The following is a 24,240-nucleotide window of genomic DNA, read 5'->3' on the forward strand; positions in this document are numbered from 1 at the left end:
GAAACCAAATGGTTGTAGGGTAGCAGAGGCTGTTCCTGATGGGGAAGAGAGAGAAAGAACCTCGGGTTCCCCTGGGCTCTCTGTGCCCTGCACCGGGCCTGCCCCCTCCGCTGACACCCCATCCTCTCCACATACGTTTTCTGATCCTCTGACAGATGTCCTGCTGCTGCTAAGGAAAACCCCCATCTATTACTTAGCACAGCAGCCACCTGAGACCCCCACCCCTCATGGAAGACCCACATTAGCATAATACTAACCTAACACCCGGCACATTAGCATATTACTAACCTAACATCTGGCACATCAGCATAACACTAAATCTATTACCTGGTGCAGACACTAAACCTACTACCTGGTGCAGACACTAACCTAACCTATTACCTGGCAGACATTAGTCACCTGAGACCCCTCCCCTTGGATCACCGCAACTTAATAAAAATGGGAAAAATTGGGTAGACGGTGCTCAGAATTTGGTGGCGAGACCTCTCTGAGCCTGCCGGTGAATAAACCTTGATTCTCCGACTCTCTGTGTGCCACTCGGTTTGTCCTCGAGACCACTCACTGTAACACTTGCCGTAACATTGAAACATGTCTGCGTTTTAAGGTCCGTGAATTCATGTTGCAAAAAGGCAAGACATAATCTCTAAGGGTGCAACCTTCGGGGTCTCAAGCCCAGTGACCTCCTAGGGCAGGTGTTCCTAGCCTCTCTGCGTCGTGGACCCCTTCGGCATTCTGGTGAATGCCGCAGACCCACTTGTCAGAATCATGCTTATAAATGTGTAATAAAGCAGATACTAAAAAGTCCAGGCCTATTTCTCAGGGTTATCATCTCGGTTTGAGTTCCAGAACACTCTGGAAGGCTCAGCCACTGATGCTTCTTTGGTCTCACCCGCCCAGAGTCAGGCCCCTGTGACTAAAAGCAGCTTCTCACTGACAACTCACAACTGCCCCGTGTGGTATGGGGGGTGTGGTTCCCCATCTGGCAAAGGAGGAAATTGAGGTTAGCCGCCCTGAGTTGGGGCTCGGCAAGTGAGATCCAAGCCGAGGGACCCCTCCTCTCAACACCTCTTGTATTACATTGTCTCCTGGGAAGCTCGCCTGCCTTTCCTCATCCCAGAGCTCCGCCGCGGGAGCACGCATCTGTACTGAAACAAAACGAAGTACCTCTATAAACTATAAAATCATAAATTTTATAAATTATGAGATCTCCCCCTTTTCCTTGAATCTTTCTCTTTTGTCCTCACCACATGAGCTGCCTCTGGTATACACGTTAACCAAAAATCCCAGTACGGTTCAAGGAACTGTTCTATTTTTAAAAATGAAGGAAGATGACAACTGACACAAATCTCATGATTCCTGGCACAAAGATTCAGTACTTTGAAATCTCCTTCCCAAGGCAGAGGCACGTGGGTTGGCCTGGGCACCGGTGCACTGCTGGGCTTCCCTGCCAGGCCAGCTAGCCACGCCACGCGAGTTGGCACTCATGTCCTGACCCATGCTCACAAAACAATTTAAAAAAATACAGAGCAAAACACACAATGAACTGAGGCTTGTGGGGTCACACATTTTGTGAGCATCTCCACGTGGGTGGACAAGCTGGGCCCAGAACCCGGGGAGGACAAGAGGCCGGGGACACTTGGGTCTTCCTCCCACCCAGCACCTTTCCTTAGGGTCTCTTCTCAGCCCAAGCCACGAGGACTGTGGCTTGATTTAAGTTGGGAGACATCCCCTGTTGCATGGAACTGACGTGTAGACGGGGACGAAGGCAACAGAAGTGAGGAAGAGGCCATGCTACCGCCCAACGGGAGCATCAGGGGTTTGGGGACGTGCGAGGTGACAGCCAGGTGGTGGGGCGAGGGAAGGAAGGACGAGGAAGGGAAGGAGATCAAAGACTAACTATGCTGTGTTTCTAAAAGGCAAATACGAATTTTTAGGCCATCTATTCCAATTGCAAAAAGCATAATTTTATAGTTTTTTTCCCTAAACTCAACACCATCTGTACTTCAAGTGTTTATTCAAGTGATGCCAGAACGCAAGACGTTACTAGGTTCCAGGTAAACAAGGACAGCGAGTCTCGTTAAACACAATCATTCTAGGCCTCCGCAGGCCCCGCCCCGCGGGGGCTGCCAAGTGCAGGGAGACAGCAGGGTCACGGCGCTGAGTCTGTGCCCAGTGGCCCTGCGAAGACACCATTGTCCTCATCAGAGCCTTGGCTGTACTGCCCGTTCCACTCCCCACTGAATGTCCTTGCATGATGGTTGAGACCCTCAGGCCCACCAGGTCTGTTTCTCAGCCAGCTCCCATGCCCTTTTCAGGAAGATGGGAAATTCAGCTTCTCTGTCATGTCACTCTGGAGCCACAGGAAGCTCAGGCCCCCTCAGGCTCCGCCCCAGACACACCTGGCCTCTGAGTCCACTGCTGTGCTCCGAGCTGTGGGGGGGATCGCTGGGTCTCCACTGCTCTCCAACCCCTACCCCCTGATAAACAAGGCACAGACCCGCTCTGCTGTCGGTTCCCCAGCCTCATTTTGGGTGCCCTCCCCTCCGCCTCCCTCCCTGGGACCCAGCCACAGAGGTGAGAGGTCACCAGAACCTGACCTGAGGCTCCTTCAGCCGCTTGTTGCTCTCCCTTGGTGGGAGGAAAAAGGGCAGGCAAATGTTCTTCCAAACCAGCACTTATGCCAAAACCTTGAACTTTAAACGTTAAAACATATTCTAATTTTTCTTCTCTTTGTGTTTCTATTGTGGCCTCCCTTTCCTGCGGCACAAAAGCCAAGCATGAACTTGGAAGGGCCATGGGGAAAACAAAGGGATTGCAGGGTAAATAGCACAAGGCCAGGTTTTAAAGGCCCTAAGAGCTAAAAAAGAAACATATGGCATTTCACATCCTGTAATCCAAAATAAAATCAGCATTTAGTAAAACAGCATTGACTACAGAATAAGTATAAAGAACTCTGAGTCCTGATTTTTTTCCATGCTTTTAAAAAAAATACTAGAATCCTTCAAAAAGAAGTTCGTTCCTAGCACTGACGACCCGGCACCCTATCCACCGGTTAAGGGGCAAAGGAAGCAAACTGCGGAGAGTCTGGGGGTTACCCACTGTCATTTTCAGTGATCGGTGCTGGGCTCACGCAAGAGCCAGGCAGCCGCTTCGTTTCGAGAATCACCGAAAGCAGCCAGAGGTGAAGGTTGGGAAGGCTGAAGGAAGGATGGCTGATTCTTGGTGAAACAGTTTTTGTCTTCCTGGTAACCAGGCTGGATCTGGGGGAGCCACAGCACACAGCCGTCCTATGGCATCCACTGGCGGGCATGTGTGGTCACGAGCCCAGGCCCACAGCGCAGCCAGGGCACTTGTGCGCCAGGCCATGGGGCTGGAGTAGGCTCTGCTCTACCTTTCTCTCCTTCTGTGACCAACGGGCTACTCAGGGCATGTTCCTCTCACGGTGGTGGCAGATGTCAGATAGGGGTGAGCGTGGCCTCAGAACTGGCAGTGGGCGACGTTCCATCGCTGAAGGCTGACGTCAGTGGGTGGGGAAATATTCTCCACGTCCAGCAGGAGGAACTGTGGAGCCACGTGGCAAAGTGCATGGATTCAGGAAGGAGGGAAGAATTGGGGACAATATATAATCTGCCACTTTAGTTTTGGTGTCATCTATCGAATCCTGGTAGCAATGTGTTAGGAAAAACTAGAACCGTGTTTTTCTTCTGCTCTCATTCCAACACAACAGTCAATACAGAAGACTTTTGCGACCCCCAAAATATGTGGGGATTTCTCCCCACCAGAAAGCAAGCAATCAGTTCTGCAGTGGACACCAATGAGGTGTTCTCCAGTTCAATTTTGACACTATCTAGATCCCATCTCAGTCCCCAAGACTGCGCCCCCTTCAGACACCAGTTGCAAGTGCTGGCCTCCAGAACTTCTAACCGACCAGCTTCAAGTTGGGTTTCCAAGATCCCCTCTCTGGGTTTGTATAATTTGTTAGAGCAGCTCACAGAACTCAGGGAAACACGTTTACTGATTTATGACAGAGATATTTTGAAGGATATGAATAAACAGCCAGATGAAGAGGTACACAGGGCAAGCTGTGGTAGGGTCCTGAGCATACGAGCGTCTGTCCGTCTGTCCCTGTGAGGTTGGGGTGTGCCACCCTCCTGCCACGTGGGTGAGTTCTCGTTCACCTTCCTGTTATCCTCCACATGTTCAGCTCTCCAGAAGGCCCCAAACCCCGTCCTCTTGGACTTTATAGAGACTCCATTGGCTAGGCATGGTTGAAGCCTGGTTGAAGCATGGACAACTGTGTCAAAATGTGATTGGACAAAACAGATACAATCTAAACCCAGCAAGGCCTGTCCAGATTCTCTTGGCCTCTCTCTGCAGCATTCCTTCCTCTAGGGTCCCTCTGCAATTAGGGTCTTATGGCTCACAATCAGATTAGAGACCTGCCATTTGCAGATGAAAAGAGGGCAGAAGGTCAGTGAGATTTTGTTTACTGCAGCAAGGGCTATGTGAGTTGTGACTGATAGGAAGGAAACACTAGCTGATGTGTCTCGTGACACATAAAGGGGTAAAAAAATGAATTTTTCTACCTTTACAGAAAGGGGGTAAAAAGAATGTAATAACAAAAATACTAGAGTCAAGAGACAAGGATTCTAATCCCCAGTCTGCCTGGAATGAGCTTTTCTGCAATCTTGCTCAAATCATTTCTTGATGGGCCTCGATTTCTTCATCTATGAAATGGGATGATTGGATTAGATGATCTCTAAGGGGCTTCCAGTTTCAGTTTCCTAAGCTTCTGGATATGCTCACCACTTCAGGTAGATTCTATTCCTATTGCTAGATACACCTGCTCCACCTCCGCCCTCCTGGCCTCTGAAGGCTCATGCTCCGCACATCCCACTCACTGGCGTGGATTGGAGCCACAGCCCGGTGCGCCAAAACGTTAAGGAGATTGTAACAACACTCACATCAGGCTGCTAAAACCTGAAAGGGGACCACGTCTGCGCTCAGGATTCTTGGTTATGACTGTCCTTTCTTCTCAGGACCTGTGGATGTCATTACCTGTCTCCAAGCTTCCAGTGCTACAAATGACAGTCTGCTTCTAGTGTGATTCCTTTTTCTTTGCATGTGATTTATTCTTCTAGGATGCTTATAAAATTTTTATCCTTGAAGTTCAATTATTTTTATAGGATATAACTAGGAGTGTCTTTGTAGCTCCTGCTTGGAACTCATCGGCCCTTTTAATCTGCAGACTCAAGTGTTTTTTCAAACTGTGGAAATTTTCCTCAATTATTTCTATCATTATTAATATTTCCTCTCCTCCTATTGTGTCTTTTTCTCTTAATAATCATGGATCTTTCCTCTAAACCTCTTATCAATTCCCTCATTGTTTCTATTTCTTTGTACTTTTGTTTCAAATTTTGGTATTTTTCTTCACATGATCTTTCATCCCATGATAGTGGTTCTCAATATTACCATCCCGTTAAAATTTTTCCATCAAATTTTCATATTCAAAAATTTGTATTTTAGTTCCTGAAGCAAAACATTGCAATTGTGTCTTCTTGTTTTTGTTATTTTAATCTTGGTGAATGGAATTGTAGGCTGTTTCCTCTGGCAGCTGACATTCACCAAGGGCTGCTATTCACCCATTCATTCAGAAACATTTGCTGGGCCCTGTTTCCGGTGCTGAGAATTCAGCAATGAGCACAACTCAGTGAAACCCCTGCTCTTACATCTGTTCCAGGTATTTTTCTTTGCTTTCTTCTCCCGTTGCTGGATTTCCTCATGTGCTTTTACTTTCTTTTGCCTCCCCTTGGTTCTGTACAACTCTCCTGCAGCAGCAAACCCAGGGTTGCTAGGAGGCCTGTACACTGCACTATGGGCCAGCACTGTACTAACCAGGAAGCTGCCATCCTGAGGTACACGCACGCACGCGCCACTCCTCCCCAAGTCCCGAGCCTCCCTATTGAACCTCACTCCCACCCAGCTTAAAGGAGACAATGCCCTGCACCTGTCCTTCTCCCTGGGATCCTGGCAGGGCCTGTGGTCACGTGGACAGCTCCAGGCCTCGCCTACTTGTTGGTCCTGGCAGCTATTTTGTTCCAGGGAGGTAGGTGAAGGGGAGTTGGGAAGAAAGAACATTAAAAATGTCCTCAGGCTGCCATCTTCACCCTTCAGTACCTTTTTTGAGACAGGTTTTAAACAGCTTCAGGGCTGCTTTTCCTAGAGCTGACTGACGTCAACATGAGAGTAAGAGCTGGGGCTGGAGACTCCAGGCCTGTACTTCTGTAGCTCTAAAATACAGGGAGCTGGACCAGATGATTTCTTGGGATCCTCCAGCACTAAAAATCTGTGGGCTTATGCTCTACAAAATGCCTAGATTAGTGGAAGAGGCCAGGGGATGGAGTTCTTCTCTCCGTTAGTCTTACAGATTATTCCGTACACGCCATGGGGACTGTGTTACAATGCCTGGAGCTACTGTTCTGTAAATATTCCTTGACTAGAAAAGGCTAAACTATAATATCTAATGCCTCTGAAATACTTCAATGCTAAAGAACAACACTCTCATAGCCCAAGACAGCCCAGGTTCTTGTCTGAATCACCCTCTCCTCCCAAGTGTTGACTCCAGACTGTTTGGGCTTTTGCTCAGCTCAGAGGCCTGCAGCTCTGGGCTCTCCCTTAAGAAACATCAAAATCTCCTGGGGCACCCACTGGAAACACAGATGCCCAGGGAGCGGGGCAAACCCCCATCTGCTAAAAACAGAGTATCTGACTGTGCCGGGTACCAGAACCTGCACTTTAAATAAGCGGGAGGGTCCGGGTGATTCTTTGAGCTCCTCTGATATGCCCTCGTTACCTGGCAGAGTCCTAGGTGAACTTCAGTAACAGCATCCTGGAGGCAGCACTTCTGAAGGACAGGAGTATGGGACTTGCAGCAGGAGAGGACGCGGGGCCAAGGCTATCTCACTGCAGAGGCAAAAAAGTGACTAACCAGTGCGGTGGTTCTGTCTGGTCACTGCACTAGCAGCCTCTATACCTCCTGGAACCTTGTTAGAGATGCAAATTCTTAAGCTCCTTCCCAGAGCTGCTCAGAGTCAGAAATGCTGGGGGTGGGGCCAGGCACCTGTTTTTACAAGACTCCAGGTGAATCTGATAGCTGCTGACGTGCGAGAACCACTGACATGGTCAGTCACTGGAGTGGGCACTTGAGACCTTAGCACGTCACTCCAAGGCTTCACAGCCCCACCTCTCAAGATCAAAAACCCAAGACACCCAAGATGGCTACAAGTTTTTGTCAGAAAACTCTCCTCCCCTTCATGAATTTCAGCTCCTCCAGAGTAGCCCCAAGGGCCAAGCCCCTTCCTTTTCCTTCTGGCTGATGCTTTCTTGGTAATTTGTCCGTTTCTCCCAGAGGGAATGTCTCTGGAGATGCAGCACTGGGGACCTGAAGCTCAAACTGGACTTTACAGCAGAATCTCTTGAGAAAGAAACTTCTAGAGGGAACATAATAATAACCTGAGTTGGAATCCCAGGCTCTCCTCTGAGTCATTAGAGGGAAGAGTGGGCAGGGGTGGAAAGAGCTGATATGGTGGGGAAATGGCAAGTGTCCTCCATCTGCCACTGCCTACAGGTGAGTGAAGGAAAGAAAGTGTGCTGGTGCAGTCAGAACCCAGATAGCATTCACCTGGCCCTGCTCAACCACCACCTTCAATTTTACTCACAAAGGCTGACTTCCCTCTCTATTAACGACAATTGGGACAATTATATGGGATCCTTAAGTAACCCCCCCCAGACCTCTTGACTGTGAACTGAGGAAGCTGTGACTGAGTTTCACCACTGATCCACAGCTGCTGGCTAGCGAAAGAAATGAGCCAGAACCCACCTCCATTTGTTGAAATGACAGCCAGGTATTAGCTTAGGGGCTGAGCAATAGTCATCTTCTCCTTCCCCACCTTGCCCTCTTGGGTGAGTGAGCAACAGCAGTTCCAGAAACCAGCACCACTTGGATACCTGGACTGTCACCTTTAAGCAAAAGGAGGAGGAGAGTGGCTAATATTTAGATATAATTTGGGCAACACATTAAAGAATAAAGGACCCAAGAAATGCTATACTGGTTTTACCCTCTTGTCCTAAATTTTTGTCTCACTTTAATTAAAAGAATAAAAAACTCCTATTTCTAGACAGGAATGATCCTCAAATGTGGAAGACCCTAACACAGACAGGACTGTGGATGCCTAACACACACCCATTTTAATAAAAGCAAGTTTGAAAATAAATTTATTATAGTAACGATGCAATGATTACAAGTCACTCAATATTTGCTAAAGACTATGCTAATACCAGAAGCAATCTCCCCATAGGCCCTGTGGGAGAATCAAAGCAGGAGTAAAGGCTGCTGATTATTTTAAGCCAGTGACTTTCAAGAGACCACTATGTTCAAGGTCTTCACAAAAATGCATCCAAGGCACTCAAACACCAAGTCTACCCAAATAAGCTTCCCAAGCAGCCTTTCTGTACATTTCCGCTACTTCCAGACGATTAGCTGCTGAGATTATGCCCCGGCCTACAATGATGATATCGGAACCTCGTTTGCCGATAACTTCTTGTGGGCTGTTATACTGTTGGCCAAGGTTATCCCCTGTGAAAACACAAAAGCTACTGTTTAATAACATAATACAATAATCAGAAACCCAGTCACATAACTTCTCTGAGAAAACATCTAACCAGCTTTAAATAAAAACATGTTCCTGCTTTCCATTCCCCATCTACACAGCAAGTGGGTAACAAAAGGAGCCGAAGAGGCTCGCTGGATAGGCCAGAGACCTTCACTGAGCAGAAAGATGCTAAACAACTCCCTTTCAATGTCAAATTGTAGATCATCTATTGTTTAACAATATCAAAAAACAATGAAGTAAATTCCCTATATTGCCAAGAAATAATCAATGCCAAAAAAAATACAATAAAACTTGGCCTCAAAATTGAAGAAAATTTGAGCATACATCTCAGAATCACTGTGATGCACTCTTGGGAAAGACCTCCCAAGGCATCTAACCTGACCACTACTACCATGAACCTTTCTGCCACACTCTATCAAGCAGTCATACAGACTGAGCACAAACTCTAATCCCTAATTTTTGCTTTTTTATTCTTTTTAAAATTCTGCTATTCTAGAAGCACTCTGTTAAATGACTTATTATTTTTCAAATGCAAGATGCTTTAAATATTCCTAAAAGCCTAGACTCTATCCGTACTATCTAGTCAAGTAATTGTGGGGGCTTACAAATAATACTAACAGTTGACAAGTAGAGTGCTTACTCGGTGCCAAGATGTGTGTTAAATGCTTTACATATTATAACTCACTGAAGCCTCTCCATTACCCGAGGTCAATACTGTTATTGTCCCCATTTTACAGATCAAGAAAATGAGACCAAAAGAAGTAAAGTATTAATAACTTGTCCAAGACACATGGTTACAAGTTGGAAGGGCCAAAAACCCAAATCTATCTGATTCATAAAATGTTTAACACAAATGTGGAATTTTTTTAAAAATGCCACAAGCCAAAACAACTATTATAAAGCCTTAGGCAAGCCATTCTGCCGAGGCCTGTTCTGTAGTGTGTGAAATCTGAAATGTAAAACTTGGAAAATGGCATAGGAAACTTCCCATATTCTTTAACCTGGCATGGGATACATCTACCATCCATTAACTTATTTATTTGAATTCTCATCAGCCTGTTAGTTTTCTTCCTGATTAACCTTCTGTAATGCTCCCTTTTTAAAATACTTAATTAAAATCAAAATAACCAAAAAGGCAGTTCCTTCTTTTTCTTAAGTGTTATATTATCTATACAAAATGATTAGCTCCTTTAAGATTAATGGGTATACTAGTCATAGTGTTTGTTCTCAAACTCATACCCTTCTTGATATTATAAACCTCAATCATTACATTCTCAGTGTTTATCTTGACAGTCTCAAAAACACTCATTCGTCTGTCTCTATACAGCTTCTTGTCCATTCTTTCAACATTTGTACAGTGCTGGGGATATGCATTCTTCAGAAAGAGCTCCCATCCTCAAGGAGCTTCAGGTCTAGTAGAAGAGTATTTCAGAAATACTCTACATGTACAAAAACATATAGATAGATGTTTCCTATTTCTAAACAATTTAAATGCATCCACAGGGGAATGGTTAAACACATTATGGCCCCACCATAACAAGCAAACATTATGCAGTTGTTAGAAGGAATGAGGTAGTTATCTCTGGTGAGGAAAGCTGGACTGGTGTAAAGGAGAAGTGGGTATGAGTTATACAAGAATAACTAGTATAAAATCTACTTTTCTCTTAATATCTTTAAAGGTATCTTTTGAACTTTGCAATGGTAAAAACAGAAAATCAGGGCTGTCAACCTGACAAATTCCACTGAGGGGTGATAAGGTTTCCAACTAAGGATTCCCAAACTCATACCCTTCTTGATATTATAAACCTCAATCATGACATTCTCAGTGTTTATCAACCACAGTTGTTTTCATTTTAAGTATTTATATTTAAATATTTAATAATTTTATAAAGTGAGAACCCTAACGTTCACAGTTCCAATCACCAACTTCTTAAGCCTAACCTATAAAGAAGGAAAGAGATGGAAGGTGGGATAGAATAAACTCCAGTAACTGTGATGAGCAACCTTTCTTGCACAATAACCTGGAAAAATAAATGTTTTCTGGTCATGATTTCATCCTCATTCAAAACTAAAGCAGCTTTATTGAATCCCATAGGACAATTAAATATGTATATTTTCATAACCTGGATTATTCCTTTATTGAATAGAAGACCATCAATAAGAAAATTAGCACTGCTTTTTAGCCACTCTAACTGCATTTCTCAGTCTGTTGAAAGTGTTACATGTTCAAATAAGTTTGGTAACATGACAGGACCACAGATCCCCACACTAGAGATTCACGATAGACATAAGCACATCACAGGTCTGCAACATCCTCTAACAAAGAAACAAATATTTAATTTTGTTTAGCCTAGGGTTTTCCAAACTTCCTTGAGCACAGAATACCTTCTTTTGGTAGCATATTCAGAACACCAGATAAGAAACACTAACGTAAAATATCAGTTTTCTGAAATATTTCAATGAAAAATCTTTCTAAAATTTTATCGTAAAATTAGACTGCAAGCTGCTTTGCAAATCTAGGTATCGGCAGGCCAAAGTGCTCATTCATCATTGTTCTAGACAAAGAAGGCTTCTCTTCAGCAACTTTATAATAACATGCAAAGTTTAATTTTGCCTGCTGTGGGTAAAGAAGCACTTTTGCAAGAGTCATGACCAATGAATGGATTTACCTCCTGCTTCTAATTGAACTCCTGGAGTCAAGTGAAGAAATTCTGGTTTCGTGCTTACTTGAGAGCCAGAAATAAAACCAACCACAAATTCAGAGTGCTCCTCAGCCATTCTAACCTAAATGGAATAGGACATATTACAAGAAAATAGTTAAACACACAGAATGAAAGTTCTACAAAAGTAAAAAAAATCTACTCTATTAACTAGTTAGAAACTTTATTATATTATAGATGCTTTTTCTCATTTCATATATATAAACTCTGTCTGAAACAGGTCATCTTATCTATGAATCATGATTATAAAACATATTTGCTTCATTAAGACCCTGGGATGACCCTTTCCTACCCCTTCCCCTGATCAACCGATTAACAAAAATCTTATACTATGTGCATATAAAATCAAGATGCATAATTATTTATTTGTAATAACACTTGGTGACCCACCTACTTGCAAAAATCATCTGGGGTGAGTACTTTAGAACACATAATGGTAAGAAACCACATTCAAAGCTTACAGCCTATCTACAAAGGGTACTCCACACCCAAGGGCAGCCATCATATAAAAAACAGCTACGTTTTCAAGAGCTGAAGAAACCTCTCCCACTTCTGCTTTCCCTCTCCTTTAACATTTGCTCTCAACTGGTCTCCCCAAAGTCTGTTTAGAAGTTCAGCCTGGCTTTCTGATTTGCCTCTTCCCTAAGACTCACACCAATCCATTCTTGCCACCAAGCACTACCACTAACAAACAGGTGATGTTTTGTCCTCGAGCCAGACCCAGATTCCCAGAATGGCCCAAATATTAGCACTGACTCATGGCCCCTCTGCTTGTGAGTCTTGGGAAATCAGACATTTATGGTCAACTCAAGGGTGGAGTTAAAACCTGACTCTAGAGCCATGTGAGTTTTTAACAGCTCCATATAGTCTTTGAAATAATATGAAAAAATTAAATTTCTCATGGTAATTTTAAAATGTAATATTATATTCTTTAAAATATCTGAAAGGTGATTTATCTACCTTTATAGGTGAATATCCAACCAAAAATTTACTCAGAGGAAAATGTGAAGGGTAACTTTTTAACCAGATAATTACCCATCTCATATTCTACTTTGGCATGCTGGGGTGGGAAGGGGGCGTTATAAGAACTTTTAATAATGGAAGAGTTACTGGAGGAAACAATGCATGTGGACTCTAATTAAAGAGCTTTTCCTATATAAAACGAATCAATATCAAAGATAGAAGGCTACTTCCTGTGGGCAGCTGTCATGAGAACGTGCCTCTCTGTGGGACCTGGGAGAGTCTGAGAAATTGTGTGTCTGGGAAGCTCTTCTCATCTTCAGTCAACTCATGGTGAGATGAAAAAGACAACTATCTTAAAGGCCTGGTAGCTATAGGCAGATGTTTACTTGACTATTTCGATCTCAATGTTTCTCTAAGAGCACAGTTCAAATTCCTTAAGTGTCCACTGTGAGATATAAAATGCTATAAACTACCAACGAACTCTATCAACTAGTATTAACATACTGTCACACTAACAAGAGCTATTGTTTTTTGGTAGAGGTTCCATGGACCCCGGATTAAGGTATTTCTTGCCCTATAGCATGCAGCTTAACAGCCCTGGCCTTCTCTTGCCCCAGTCCATCCGTCACTTACCGCTGCTTTAGTGTAGTCCCCAGTGGCCAGGGAGCCAGCAGAGCTCATTTCCGCAACGAGCAGGCACCCCCGATGCAATGGCAGGCCTACTTCTTGCAGGCCTTTCACAACTCCTGAGCCTGGTACCACATGAGCATTCACTAGATCTGCCCAGGAAGCTATTTTAAAGATACCACCTAAAAGAAGGGGGGGAGGGGGGATATATTTGCCAACTTTCTAACAAAAACCTCTAACCTTTTGCCCAACCAACCAACCATAATATGAAATAATCTCCAAGTAACATGTTAATGATAGAGTCTAACACTTCAGGAATGCTAGTGATTATTATTGAACCCATGGTTCTATCTGTGAAAAACGTATCACTCCACCTTGCAGCTGGGTAAGAGATCACAGTGAGAAAAAAATTATTGCAAGTTCTGTACTTTGTTTATCAGGAACACTGATAAGACTGTTTTTCCCTTCAAGCTGAATGAAGATCATGCAATTAGAAAGGGACTCCAGTGAAGATGGGCATTTATTAATGTCAAGGATACCGACACTTTGAAATTCCTCTTGAAAATGACAAATGTTCACTCTGCAGGGATCTCTCAGCAACTTTACTATCTCTCAATATTTCTACATGTTCCTTAGATCTCCTTAGCTATTCTAATCCCAAAAGACAACTGTATTCATTTTAAAAGCTAACAGTAAAAACGTTTTTTGAAAAAAAGCTATATGTAAACCTGAAGAAAGCACAGTCAATAAGCCAAACTAAGCTAAGCAATGCGATGTCAGTAGGACGTCTTAAGCACATGAAGAAAGTCACTTATAAACAAGTCTATTCTGAAGAAACGGCTTAAGAATATGCATGAGTTACTTTAAGAAAAATTACCTCAGAGATGCCTACAATAAGTCTAAATAACACGATCAAATATCTGGTGTAAGTGAAAAAAAAACCCAGCTATATACAGTATGATCACATCCTTGTAAAAACCGACAAAGTTGCATAGAAGATGGGTAGTAGAACTAAGCATTTTTTCCAACACTTGTACTTACTTTGGGTCCCTATTTGACATTTAAAAAATCTTTTAAAAAAAGGATATATATCAACAGATCTTTTTCAGATGAAAATAAATCTTACCATTTTATACTGCTTTTTCTTTGTTTCCTACATCTATAATTTTTACTGAAAACCCCTTTGCATGCCCAGAACCCACATAACCGTTCCTCTGCTATCGGCATACTCATTTTCTTTAGGAGAGCTATCCCAGCCTGGTTCTCAGCTCAGTAAGTTTAAAATAAAGTTAATAACCTCACAGATATAGGAGTAGGTATATTACCCAGGCCAGATAATAAAGGCATTCTATACCACAGGCCAGAGTGACTGGTTTGGGGTGGGCACATGGAGTGTGCCTACCTAAAAAAGAAGTCAATAGAGAAAAAAGCAGAGTTGAGAGATGGAGAGAAATCAAGTTCAGAAGACATCACTTGAGCTCCTAGATCCAACAACAACTGACAGCCTGCTCTATGGCTAGACTTTCAGTTATGTGAGCTAATACATTTCCTTTTTTTTTTTTTTTTCAAGACAGGGTCTCGCTCTGTTGCCTGGGCTAGAGCGCCATAGCGTCAGACCAGCTTACAGCAACCTCAAACTCCTGGGCTCAAGGGATCCTCCTGCCTCAGCCTCCTGAGTAGCTGGGACTCCAGGCACATGGCATCACATCTGGCTATTTTTTTCTATTTTTAGTAGAGACAGAGTCTTGCTCTTGCTCAGGCTGGTCTCAAACTCCTGAGCTCAAGCAATCCACCCACCTCGGCCTTCCAGAGTGCTAGGATTACAGGCGTGAGCCACCACACCCGGCCTAATACATTTCCTTTTTTTCTTCAGCCAGTTTAAGCTGGATTTCTGATTCTCGCAGATTCCTGAATAATACTTACCCTCATACTGCTTTTTTACTGTGTTTCCTATATCTGCAAATTTCCGGTCTTCAAATATTAAGAACTCATGGCGTTTTGCCAGAGTTGTCAACTCCTCCATCACATCCAGAGTAAAATCATTCAAAATATCTACATGAGTCTTGAGCATGCAGATGCTGGGTCCTAAAGTATCTGCTAGCTGCAACAGCTCTCTGGCCTCTGAAACATCAGCAGACAGACACAGATTGCTCTCTTTCTTTTGCATAAGCCTGAGAAGCTTTGATGCAACTGGGTGGATCTTGGGCAGCTCGGCACGTGCACCAAAGCTGAGCTCTTTGGGTGCTTTCTTTACAGAAAGGAGAGAACCATTATGATTAGCTGCCACAAAAACATTTTCCTGAATAAATTTCTTCACTCTTCCAACCATCTCAGCATCAATTTTTTTCTGCCGCTCGAGAATTTCCAGCATTTTGGACAATGTACACACTGAATGGAGACGGATCCCATGTGCCTGCAACTTGTCCTTGCCTCCCTGCTCTCTATCCAACAGCACTATAGCATCAGTGACCTTCAAGCCCTCCTTTTGAAGAACCTCAACAGTTTCCAAAACACTAGATCCACTGGTGACGACATCCTCAATGATTAAGCAGGTTTCTCCTGGATTAATAGCTCCTTCTACAAGACGCTTAGTACCTAGAAAAGAAAAAATTCTGTTGATTCCAACTTTAAAGCATACATATACGCATACACACACACACACGTTCCAGCCAACTCAAAATGTATCTTACAGCATAAATTTGGTATATACTTATGTAGGGGTGGATGATCTAAGTCTTATTTTCTGATAATCTACTTTGGAGCTACTTATCTTTGTTTTCAATGTGCCTTGATGACTGTTTTGTTCACTATCTCTGTATTGAAAACTGCCAGTTACATGTACAGACTATTTACAATAAAACAAGTAAATTATTTTGTAGCGTAAATACACACCACTTAATGTGTTTTATAGTCAAATTTTCAAATGTGGTGTTTCTTAAAGCAAGATCACCTAGATCAAGGAAAGTTAGGAAACAGAATAACCCAAGTATCATCAATGAAATCACTGTTTTTTCCATCAACAAACTATTACAAGTTCAACATTCAAGATGATCCAAACAATTGGCTTTTTGAAGCTATAAATTCAGGAGGAAAAATCTTCAGCAATCATTTAGACCTATTACTACAATCTTATGAATTATATAATGCAATGTGACTAAATATATACTTCTCTACCCCAAACCGCAAAGACTATTTTCAGATAATCTATGAAATGTAAACAACTCAGGCTATAAATTTTATAGACTCATTTTTATATTTTTCACTACCATTTGTTTTATTTTGAAATGGAAATAGAATTGGCAGTCATTTTACCCACTTTCTGAGCTTTACCACAGGTATTATCTTTGACCTTTCCCATTCCTTTTCTCTTAAATTCTTTCCTCTGCTTGAAGAATTGACAAATTTAACTGAATCAGCTTAGCCTAGAACACAAAACTATATTAAAAAATAAATAGGTATATTAAAAAATGAATAATTTCATTCTAAAAACATTTTTAAAAACATATAGTAAGAAAATAGAAATAACAGTTCCCCTATGGGTAGGGACCCATACAGATAATTATTTTAGCTCAAAAAACACCTAAGGCTGTGCCTTTAAGCAGCAAAAATTCAACTATTTTTCTTATTTTTTTTATAATGGCAATTTCAAACAAACAAAAGTAGACAAGATAGTATTATGAACACCTATGAATACAGAACCTCACCACCTAACAATTCATGGTCAGTCTTGTTTCATCTATACCCTTACTCCCTATCCCCACAATTTTTAGAAGCAAATTTCAGATATAATACATGATTTCAACATAAAAATTTCTAGAATGCATATGTGAAAGGACTTATTTCAAAAAATTGTAACAAACCATTATCACATCAACATAAAACAAAAAAGCCCATTAATTGCTTAGTATCATTGATTTTTAGGTTGCAAACAAGCTACCTGATAACTTATTGCCATGGACCCACAAAAAATATCTCCCTAAGGTGTTTACCTTGCTTTATGAGAGTAATTTTATTCATGCATTACTCTTCATGCAGTTTAAGTACAAATATACTGGGAAACTATGTGCTCTTAGAACATTCTGCTGATGAGAGAAAGGCTGGTAAAGATGCTGGGGTTTCATAGATAGAGTACCAAAAAAACTACTTTTTTTCATTATCTAATCACTATGAAGCATTTCCCATGTACACTCTAATGGAAAGGAAAGTACTTTATAGCAAAAGCTAACAAATTCCACAGACAATAACAACTTAAAGTACTTATGAAGAATATTCAAGATGACTGGTAAAACAGTGTATAGAACAGGAAAAACTTCTAACAGTATCAGATATCATATTAACTTAATGTTTATCCCACTTTTACCTTACCATAATCTTTTGTTTCTTTCCTTCTAACAAGCATTGGAATTTGATTTGTTGAACAGATAACTGTAGCCATCGGCAAAGCGGTGTAAGGTACTCCACACACCGTGTCAAAACTGATCCCCGCATTTTGGGCAGTTTGGAATAATATATCTGCAACCTATAAGAAAAATGAACACATAAACTATTATTATTACTATTTTAAATGATATATAAATAATGTAACAACATAACATTAAAGACAGTAATAACCTAGAGGGGGTTAGTCTCAAACCTGACTGGAGAGAAAAACAAATGCCTTTTTATTAAGTCACCCTTCTCCACAGATCCCCAAATACATATATAAGTATAAAAACACAAGAATGAGGTAGTTCTGTTAGCTTGAAAGAAAATAAAAAAGAAAATGAAAAAAAAAGAAAGAAAGAAAGAAAGAAAGAAAGAAAGAGGGGAGGTGGGTTGGGAAAAAAAGAAAAAAAAAACTCACAAGAATGAACCTACTCAGCTAGACTCAGGGTCTGCTCTAAAGGCAACACGAGTGTTAGGGAAGGTCATGATGTTGACCCCAAAGACTAAGGATGGTCCCCCAACTTCCCAGTTTCCCTTAGTAATCCACTATGCTTTGAGTATCTATCACCTTTTAGATTTTCTGAAAGAAGTCTTCAACTAAAGTTTCATAAATACAGAACCTATTGTGTAAAGTCTGTCTGTCTGTCTATCTATCTATCTATCTATCTCTTTATTTAGAGATAAGGTCTCGCTCTGTCACCCAGGCTGGAGTACAGTACAATCATAGCTCACTGCAACTTCCAGCTCCTGGGTTCAGGCAATCCTCCCACCTCAGGCTCTTAAGTAGCTAGGACAACAGGTATGGGCAACAAACCTGGCTAAGTTTTTTATGTATTTATTTTTTGTAGAGATAGGGTTTTGTCTATGTTGCCCAGGCTGGTCTTGAACTCCTTGGCTCAAATGATCCTCCCACTCTGGTTTCCCAAAGTGCTGGGATTACAGGCGTAAGCGACCTCACCCAGACTGAAGTACTATTTTATAATCTCCTTCTCCACATAAATCATCACATTTTAATATTACAATGCATATACCCACCTAAAACTACCTTATTTTTTTTTTAAAGAAATCACTCAGAGTTGCTTTGTGAACTAGATCAGAAATCTTTAAAATTTTTTACTCTACTACTTCTAAATATTTAAAAATCTGTAAATGTTTTTAAGTTTCAAAGAATATAATATCTAGTTCTAAAAATATTAATATATTATCTTAGAACGGTTATATCACTCTTTTTTTTTGGGAGACAGAGTCTCACTCTGTTCCCCAGACTAGAGTGCCGTGGCGTCAGCCTAGCTCACAGCAACCTCAAACTCCCGGGCTCAACCGATCCTTCTGCCTCAGCCTCCCGAGTAGCTGGGACTACAGGCATGCGCCACCATGCCCGGCTAATTTTTTCTATATATATTTTTAGTTTCCAGCTAATTTCTTTCTATTTTTAGTAGAGATGGGGCCTTGCTCTTGCTCAGGCTGGTCTCGAACTCCTGACCTCGAGCAATCCTCCCGCCTCGGCCTCCCAGAGTGCTAGGATTACAGGCATGAGCCACCGCGCCCGGCCTATAGCTCTTTTAAATGAATACACAGAATCCAAAACCCACCCATGAAAATGGGGGACTATGAAAATTGGAAAATTTTTACATTTTTTCCAAACTTATATTTTTACTTCACTGTGTCCACAGAATTTTAATCTAATGCAATATATACTTACACTTGAAAAGCTTTTACTGATCCCTCTATCATACTTCTCTGTATATAAAATAAAAACGTATATAAATTAAAATTTAAAATGGTAAATTTTAAAATATTTCCCATGACCATAAGTCTCTAAGTGTTAAGAATTCTTCTGTAGCCCAGTGCAGTAGCTCATACCTGTTAATCTCAGCACTTTGGGAGGCTGAGGCAGGATGACTGCTTGAGCCCAGGAGTTTGAGACCAGCCTGGGCAACATAGCAAGACCCCTCTCTACAAAATGTTTAAAAAAAAAAAAATTTAGCTGGGTGCAGTGGCATATGCCTGTAGTCCCAGCTACTCAGGAGGCTGAGGCAGGAGGATCACTTGAATCCAGGAGTTCAAGGATACAGTGAACTATGATGATGGCACTGCACTCCAGCCTGAGTGACACAATGAGACCCTGTCTCTAAAACAAAAGAAGAAAACAAGAAGACTCAAACCTCAAAATATATATATATATTCTTCTGTATATCACTACAATTATGAGCATATAATTAAAACATAATTTGCAAATTTTGACAGAATCATAAAAACAGATTATTTTGGAATTGAAAATACATTTCTTAGTGGGATAAATGGTACCTTTCCACTTCAATTAGTACACTAATGTATAGACTATTATGTACACTATGTACACTAATGTATACATGTACACTAATGTATGCATAACACCACAGTCAAGTATTACTATTAGGAAATTGGAGTTTAGCATAAATATTATTGCTTTTGTAGGGTATAAATACTGAGACACTCTATTCACATAAATAAGTAGATGAGAAAAGGAGTTTAGTTATAGCCAGGTCTCTTCGTGCTTTGAACTCCTCCCCAGTTAATCACCAAAAATCACTCTCTCTCTCTCATACACTCACACACACCATGATCTAGCATTAAAAAATAATTTCAGTCATCACCTGACTTGTTAAAATAAACAATTTTTCATTAGGAAATCCTTAATGATTCACTTTCTCTACATGATGAGATACACTACAGCATGATTCTGCATCACAGCAAGATTCTGGATAGTGAGAAGTCAATACACCTCAGCCAGTGCTTCAATCCTTTTTATTATAACCACACAAAGTGCGTGCCCAATGAAAATAACCCTTAAGTGAGTGGAGGGAACTTATACATGTCTTCTAGACAGAAGTTTCTGTGATGATGGAAATGTTCTCTCTCTGTGCTGTCCAATATGGTTGCTACCAGCCACATGTGACTATTTAAATTTAAAAATCCGTAATGCTCAATATTCACATGTGGATAGTAGCAACTCTATTGGATATCACATTCATACCCTTCTACTCAAAGTGCGGTCTGCAGTTTGGGCTGGCACCTTGTTAGAAATGCATAACCTCAGTCCCTGCCTCACACCTACTGAACCGGATTCAGCATTTTAACGAAATCCCCCGACGATTTATATATACTCAAAGTTTGAGAAGCACTGGGCTAGAAACCTCTAATTTGTACAAAGTTTTCCTTTATATTGACCAAAAATTGCCTCCCTGAAATACCTACTTTCTGGCCTTAATTCTTGCTCCTGGCTACACAGTGTAAAATTAAATCCCCCTTTCCAAGCAACAGCACATCCAAGTATTTGACCAACTACTAAATTCTCCGTCCACCCACCTTTTTCTTTTTTCTCCATGTTTAATTTTCCGGCGGTAAATATAGGAACTTATTCAAGTACTTCTGTGCCAGACAAAGCCATAACGAGGTTTCCCAACTCTTGAAAAGCACGTGTCAAAGCCAGTCGGTCAAAGAACCCAACAACTCCTGGCTTCTGTGCTTCTCAAGCCTACTTCCCAGACCAGCAGTAGGGTCGTCCTGCCTATTTGGCTCTTTTGCTCTCACCCACGGCCCAATTCCTGTCACTCTTCCGCCCTCCATCTCCTGGTCCTCTTTCCCGCCACCCGCCATCCTTCCCCTTCCTGGGCACCTGACTTAGAAGACGCGGTCGAGACACGATGCCCCGCAGATCGATGTAGATGGGGGATGAGATCCCGCTCTTCAACACAAAGTTCCCAAACTTGAAAGCCTGCACGTCGTACAGACCCATCACCAAGGACCCCAAAACTTCCTCGGCAGCCGCCATTGCCGCGCGCGCCCAGTTAGCAGCACTAACTCCTAGGCACGCCCGGCCTCCGGCGCCCTGATGACGTCACGCGCGGAGCCCCGCCTCTTCCGTCCGCCGCTCGGCGGTTTTCCGGGCTCGCCCTGCCAGTTTCTGGGTCCCCGGGGCTCGACGGTCGGGTGGGGCTAGCGAACCTCGTGCCGGCGTTTGTACTTTTGCTGGTTTCCTCTGGGTAGGATCTCTGGCGTTTAAAGTCCGGAACAGCTAGAATGACTCTAGGATCGTAAAGTCCAGCCTCTCAAGATAGTTTGTGTAAATCCTGCTCATTTTTTATAGCTCAGCGTCCTCTTGACTACTTCTATTCTTTCTTTCTTTTTTGTTTTAAGAGAGATGGGGTCTCACTAGTTTGCCCAGACTGGTCTTGAACTCCTGAGCTCAAGCCATCTTCCCGCCTTGGCCACCCAAAATGTTGGGATTACAGGCGTGAGCCACCGCGCTGGCGCTTATTTCTTTGTATTACTTGGCTTAGCATGTCATAATGTGCCAATTTTTAGCCACTAGTTTCCTCCTACATTTCTCCAAATAGAGTGTAAGTTCTCGAAGACAGGGACATTTACTCAATTCCTTGCTTAACTTAGTAGCGTCTGACAGTTTGATAGCAGTTTGCACATAGGAATGTAAAGCATTTAGGTAATTATTATTCATTACCTCTTCTGTCTGCACTCTGCGTCCTGGAGAAGGACATATTTATTTTTGTTAGTGTATCTCACATTCGTGGCAGGTAATAGGTGTAGAGAAGATGAGGGAGGGAGGAGAGTTAGAGGAAGATGAATTAATCCGTATCAGGATTAATGTTACCAGGAGGATAACGTTTCTAGCCAGTCTGAAAATCCAAACATATTTGGTCTTTACAAAATAAATCCCTTAAAGTAGAGAAGTTCTCCATTAGGTATAAAGGCAATACTTTAATCTATCCTACTTTAAGGAAAATAACCCTTGTAACCCTAGAGCTTACATTAAACAGAATGAAATTCTGTCGTTTGTGACAACATGGATGAGCCTGGAGGACATTATATTAAGTGAAATAAACCAGGAACAGAAAGATGAATACTGCATGTTCTCATTTATATGTGGATTCTAAAAAAGTTGATCCATAGAAGTAAAGTAAAAATAGTCATTACTATAGGCTGGGAAGGGGAGGAGAGATCAGGAGAGGCTGGTTAAAAAAGGATACAAAATTACAGCTAGATAGGAGGAACAAGTTCTAGCATTCTATAGAACTATAGGGTGACTATAGTTAACAATAATTTATTACGTATTTTCAAATAGCCAGAAAACAAGGTGTTTTTTGTTTGTTTGTTTGTTTGTTTTTTTGAGACAAGGCCTTACTCTGTCACCCAGGCTGGAGTACAATGGCCAATTGTAGCTCACTGAAGCCTCAAACTCCTGGGCTCAAGCAATCCTCCTGGCTTAGCCTCCTGAGTAGCTAGGAATACAGGTGTGCACCACCACACCTGGCTAATTTTTAAAAATTTTTGTAGAGATGGGATCTTGCTACATTGCTCAGGCTGGTCATGAACTGCTGGCCTCAAACAATCCTCCTGCCTTGGCTTTCCGAAGTGCTAGGATTACAGGCATGAGCCACCACACCTGTCCAGAAGACAGGATTTTTAATGTTCCCAATACAAAGAAATGATAAATGTTTGAGGTAATGGGTATACTAAACCCTGATTTGATCACTACACATTGTGTGTATTGAAATATCACTGTGTCCCATAAATATGTACAATTATTATGTGTCAACTAAAATACATTAACAAAAATATGTATATTTTTTAAAACAAGGCACAGCAGTACAGTGCACTACAAAGAAAATGGAGTTTCAAATCAAAACGTTTGAGTTTTAGTCTCAGATCTATTTACTGGCTGAGTGATCTTTGACAATGCATTCCAAGTTATATGAGCTTGATGAATTTAATGAAGAAAATAATATTAACTTCCTGTGAAGATCACTGTGAGGATTCAGTGAGACTCAGTTTATTCAAAAACACTGCATAAAAAACTAGTGTAATAGGGATTGTACCAATTCATTTTGTGTTCTGCAATTCACTTACCCAGGCTGGGTAAAGGATCTTGATTCTAAACAGTATTTAGTCTTACTTGTTCAGGTATTTATCTTTATCCTAAAGAGTTTCCTTTAATGTAAAACTTCATGCAATAGTTCAGTCTTCATCCTTTCATAGACCTTGCTCTATATTGCTCACTGAACCCCTTCCATCTGCCAATCATGATTTTAGACTGAACTTGAGGCTCTGATTATCATTTGTATTAGGGCTTTTACTAATTTCCTATAAATGTATTGGTCATTCTTTTCAACCTCTTCCCCTCAAAAAAATATAGGCTAGGATACTGGTTTTTAATTGTTTTATTATATTATTGTTTGCTATACAGTGTAGAGACACAGACACACTGAAACACACACATTTGTTTTAAGTTCTCTTCCCCCTCAGTTGTCTTTACTCCAAATAACATAAGTTACTTTATAAGAATTTATTGTGATTAAATGAAATATTAATTATAAATGTGCTTTGTAAGCTATATTGGTGCTAAAATACATACAAATCCTGGATCTCAAAAAAAAAAAACCATAGGGCTCATTATTTTAATTTATCAAACTGATTCTGATTTCATTTCTATATTTCTTTATTGTCTATGTCTCTGCTGAAGAGATTATGCTGCATGGCCAATGAAGAGCCCATGCTTTTGACAGGTATTTCTCATTACAAATGAATGCAATAAAATCTTGATGAAATAGAAGCCAAATATTAAAGCATTGTGGTCCTTATTGGCAAAGTAAGCTAATGAAAACCCTTTAATCTCTAACACTTGGGCTAATTGACAGCGTATTGTTAATCAGCCTTGTTTGCACTTGATGGCACATGTAGACTTTCAAAGCCTGATCATACCTGCATAGGCTAACCCAGATTCCTGGAGTCCACACTAGAATGCCTAACCTTGTGAGAGCCAGCCCAAATGGCCT

General features: G+C 41.5%; 1 protein-coding gene across 1 annotated transcript; it reads right to left on the bottom strand.

Moving 5' to 3' along the window:
* Positions 1-8,257: 8,257 nt before the first annotated feature.
* Positions 8,258-21,307, bottom strand: UMPS (uridine monophosphate synthetase). Its single transcript, XM_045540109.1, has 6 exons — positions 21,066-21,307; positions 17,348-17,501; positions 14,906-15,577; positions 12,989-13,164; positions 11,342-11,456; positions 8,258-8,635 (listed from the first exon to the last, which is right to left on the bottom strand). The coding sequence occupies exons 1-6, from the start codon at positions 21,219-21,221 to the stop codon at positions 8,466-8,468; spliced, it is 1,443 nt and encodes a 480-aa protein (XP_045396065.1). The 5' UTR covers positions 21,222-21,307; the 3' UTR covers positions 8,258-8,465.
* Positions 21,308-24,240: the final 2,933 nt, after the last annotated feature.

The sequence above is a fragment of the Lemur catta genome, chromosome 1, assembly GCF_020740605.2.
Source record: "Lemur catta isolate mLemCat1 chromosome 1, mLemCat1.pri, whole genome shotgun sequence".
Classification (NCBI taxonomy): domain Eukaryota; kingdom Metazoa; phylum Chordata; class Mammalia; order Primates; family Lemuridae; genus Lemur; species Lemur catta.

Bases quoted from the DNA above. Each gene is read 5' to 3' on its own strand.
- UMPS (XM_045540109.1), bottom strand. From the start codon at position 21,221: ATGGCGGCTGCCGAGGAAGTTTTGGGGTCCTTGGTGATGGGTCTGTAC. The intron at 15,578-17,347 runs GTAAGGTAAAAG...TTTCTTTTCTAG, and splicing joins GAAAGAAACAAAAGATTATG to GTACTAAGCGTCTTGTAGAA. The intron at 13,165-14,905 runs GTAAGTATTATT...CCCTTCTTTTAG, and splicing joins AGTAAAAAAGCAGTATGAGG to GTGGTATCTTTAAAATAGCT.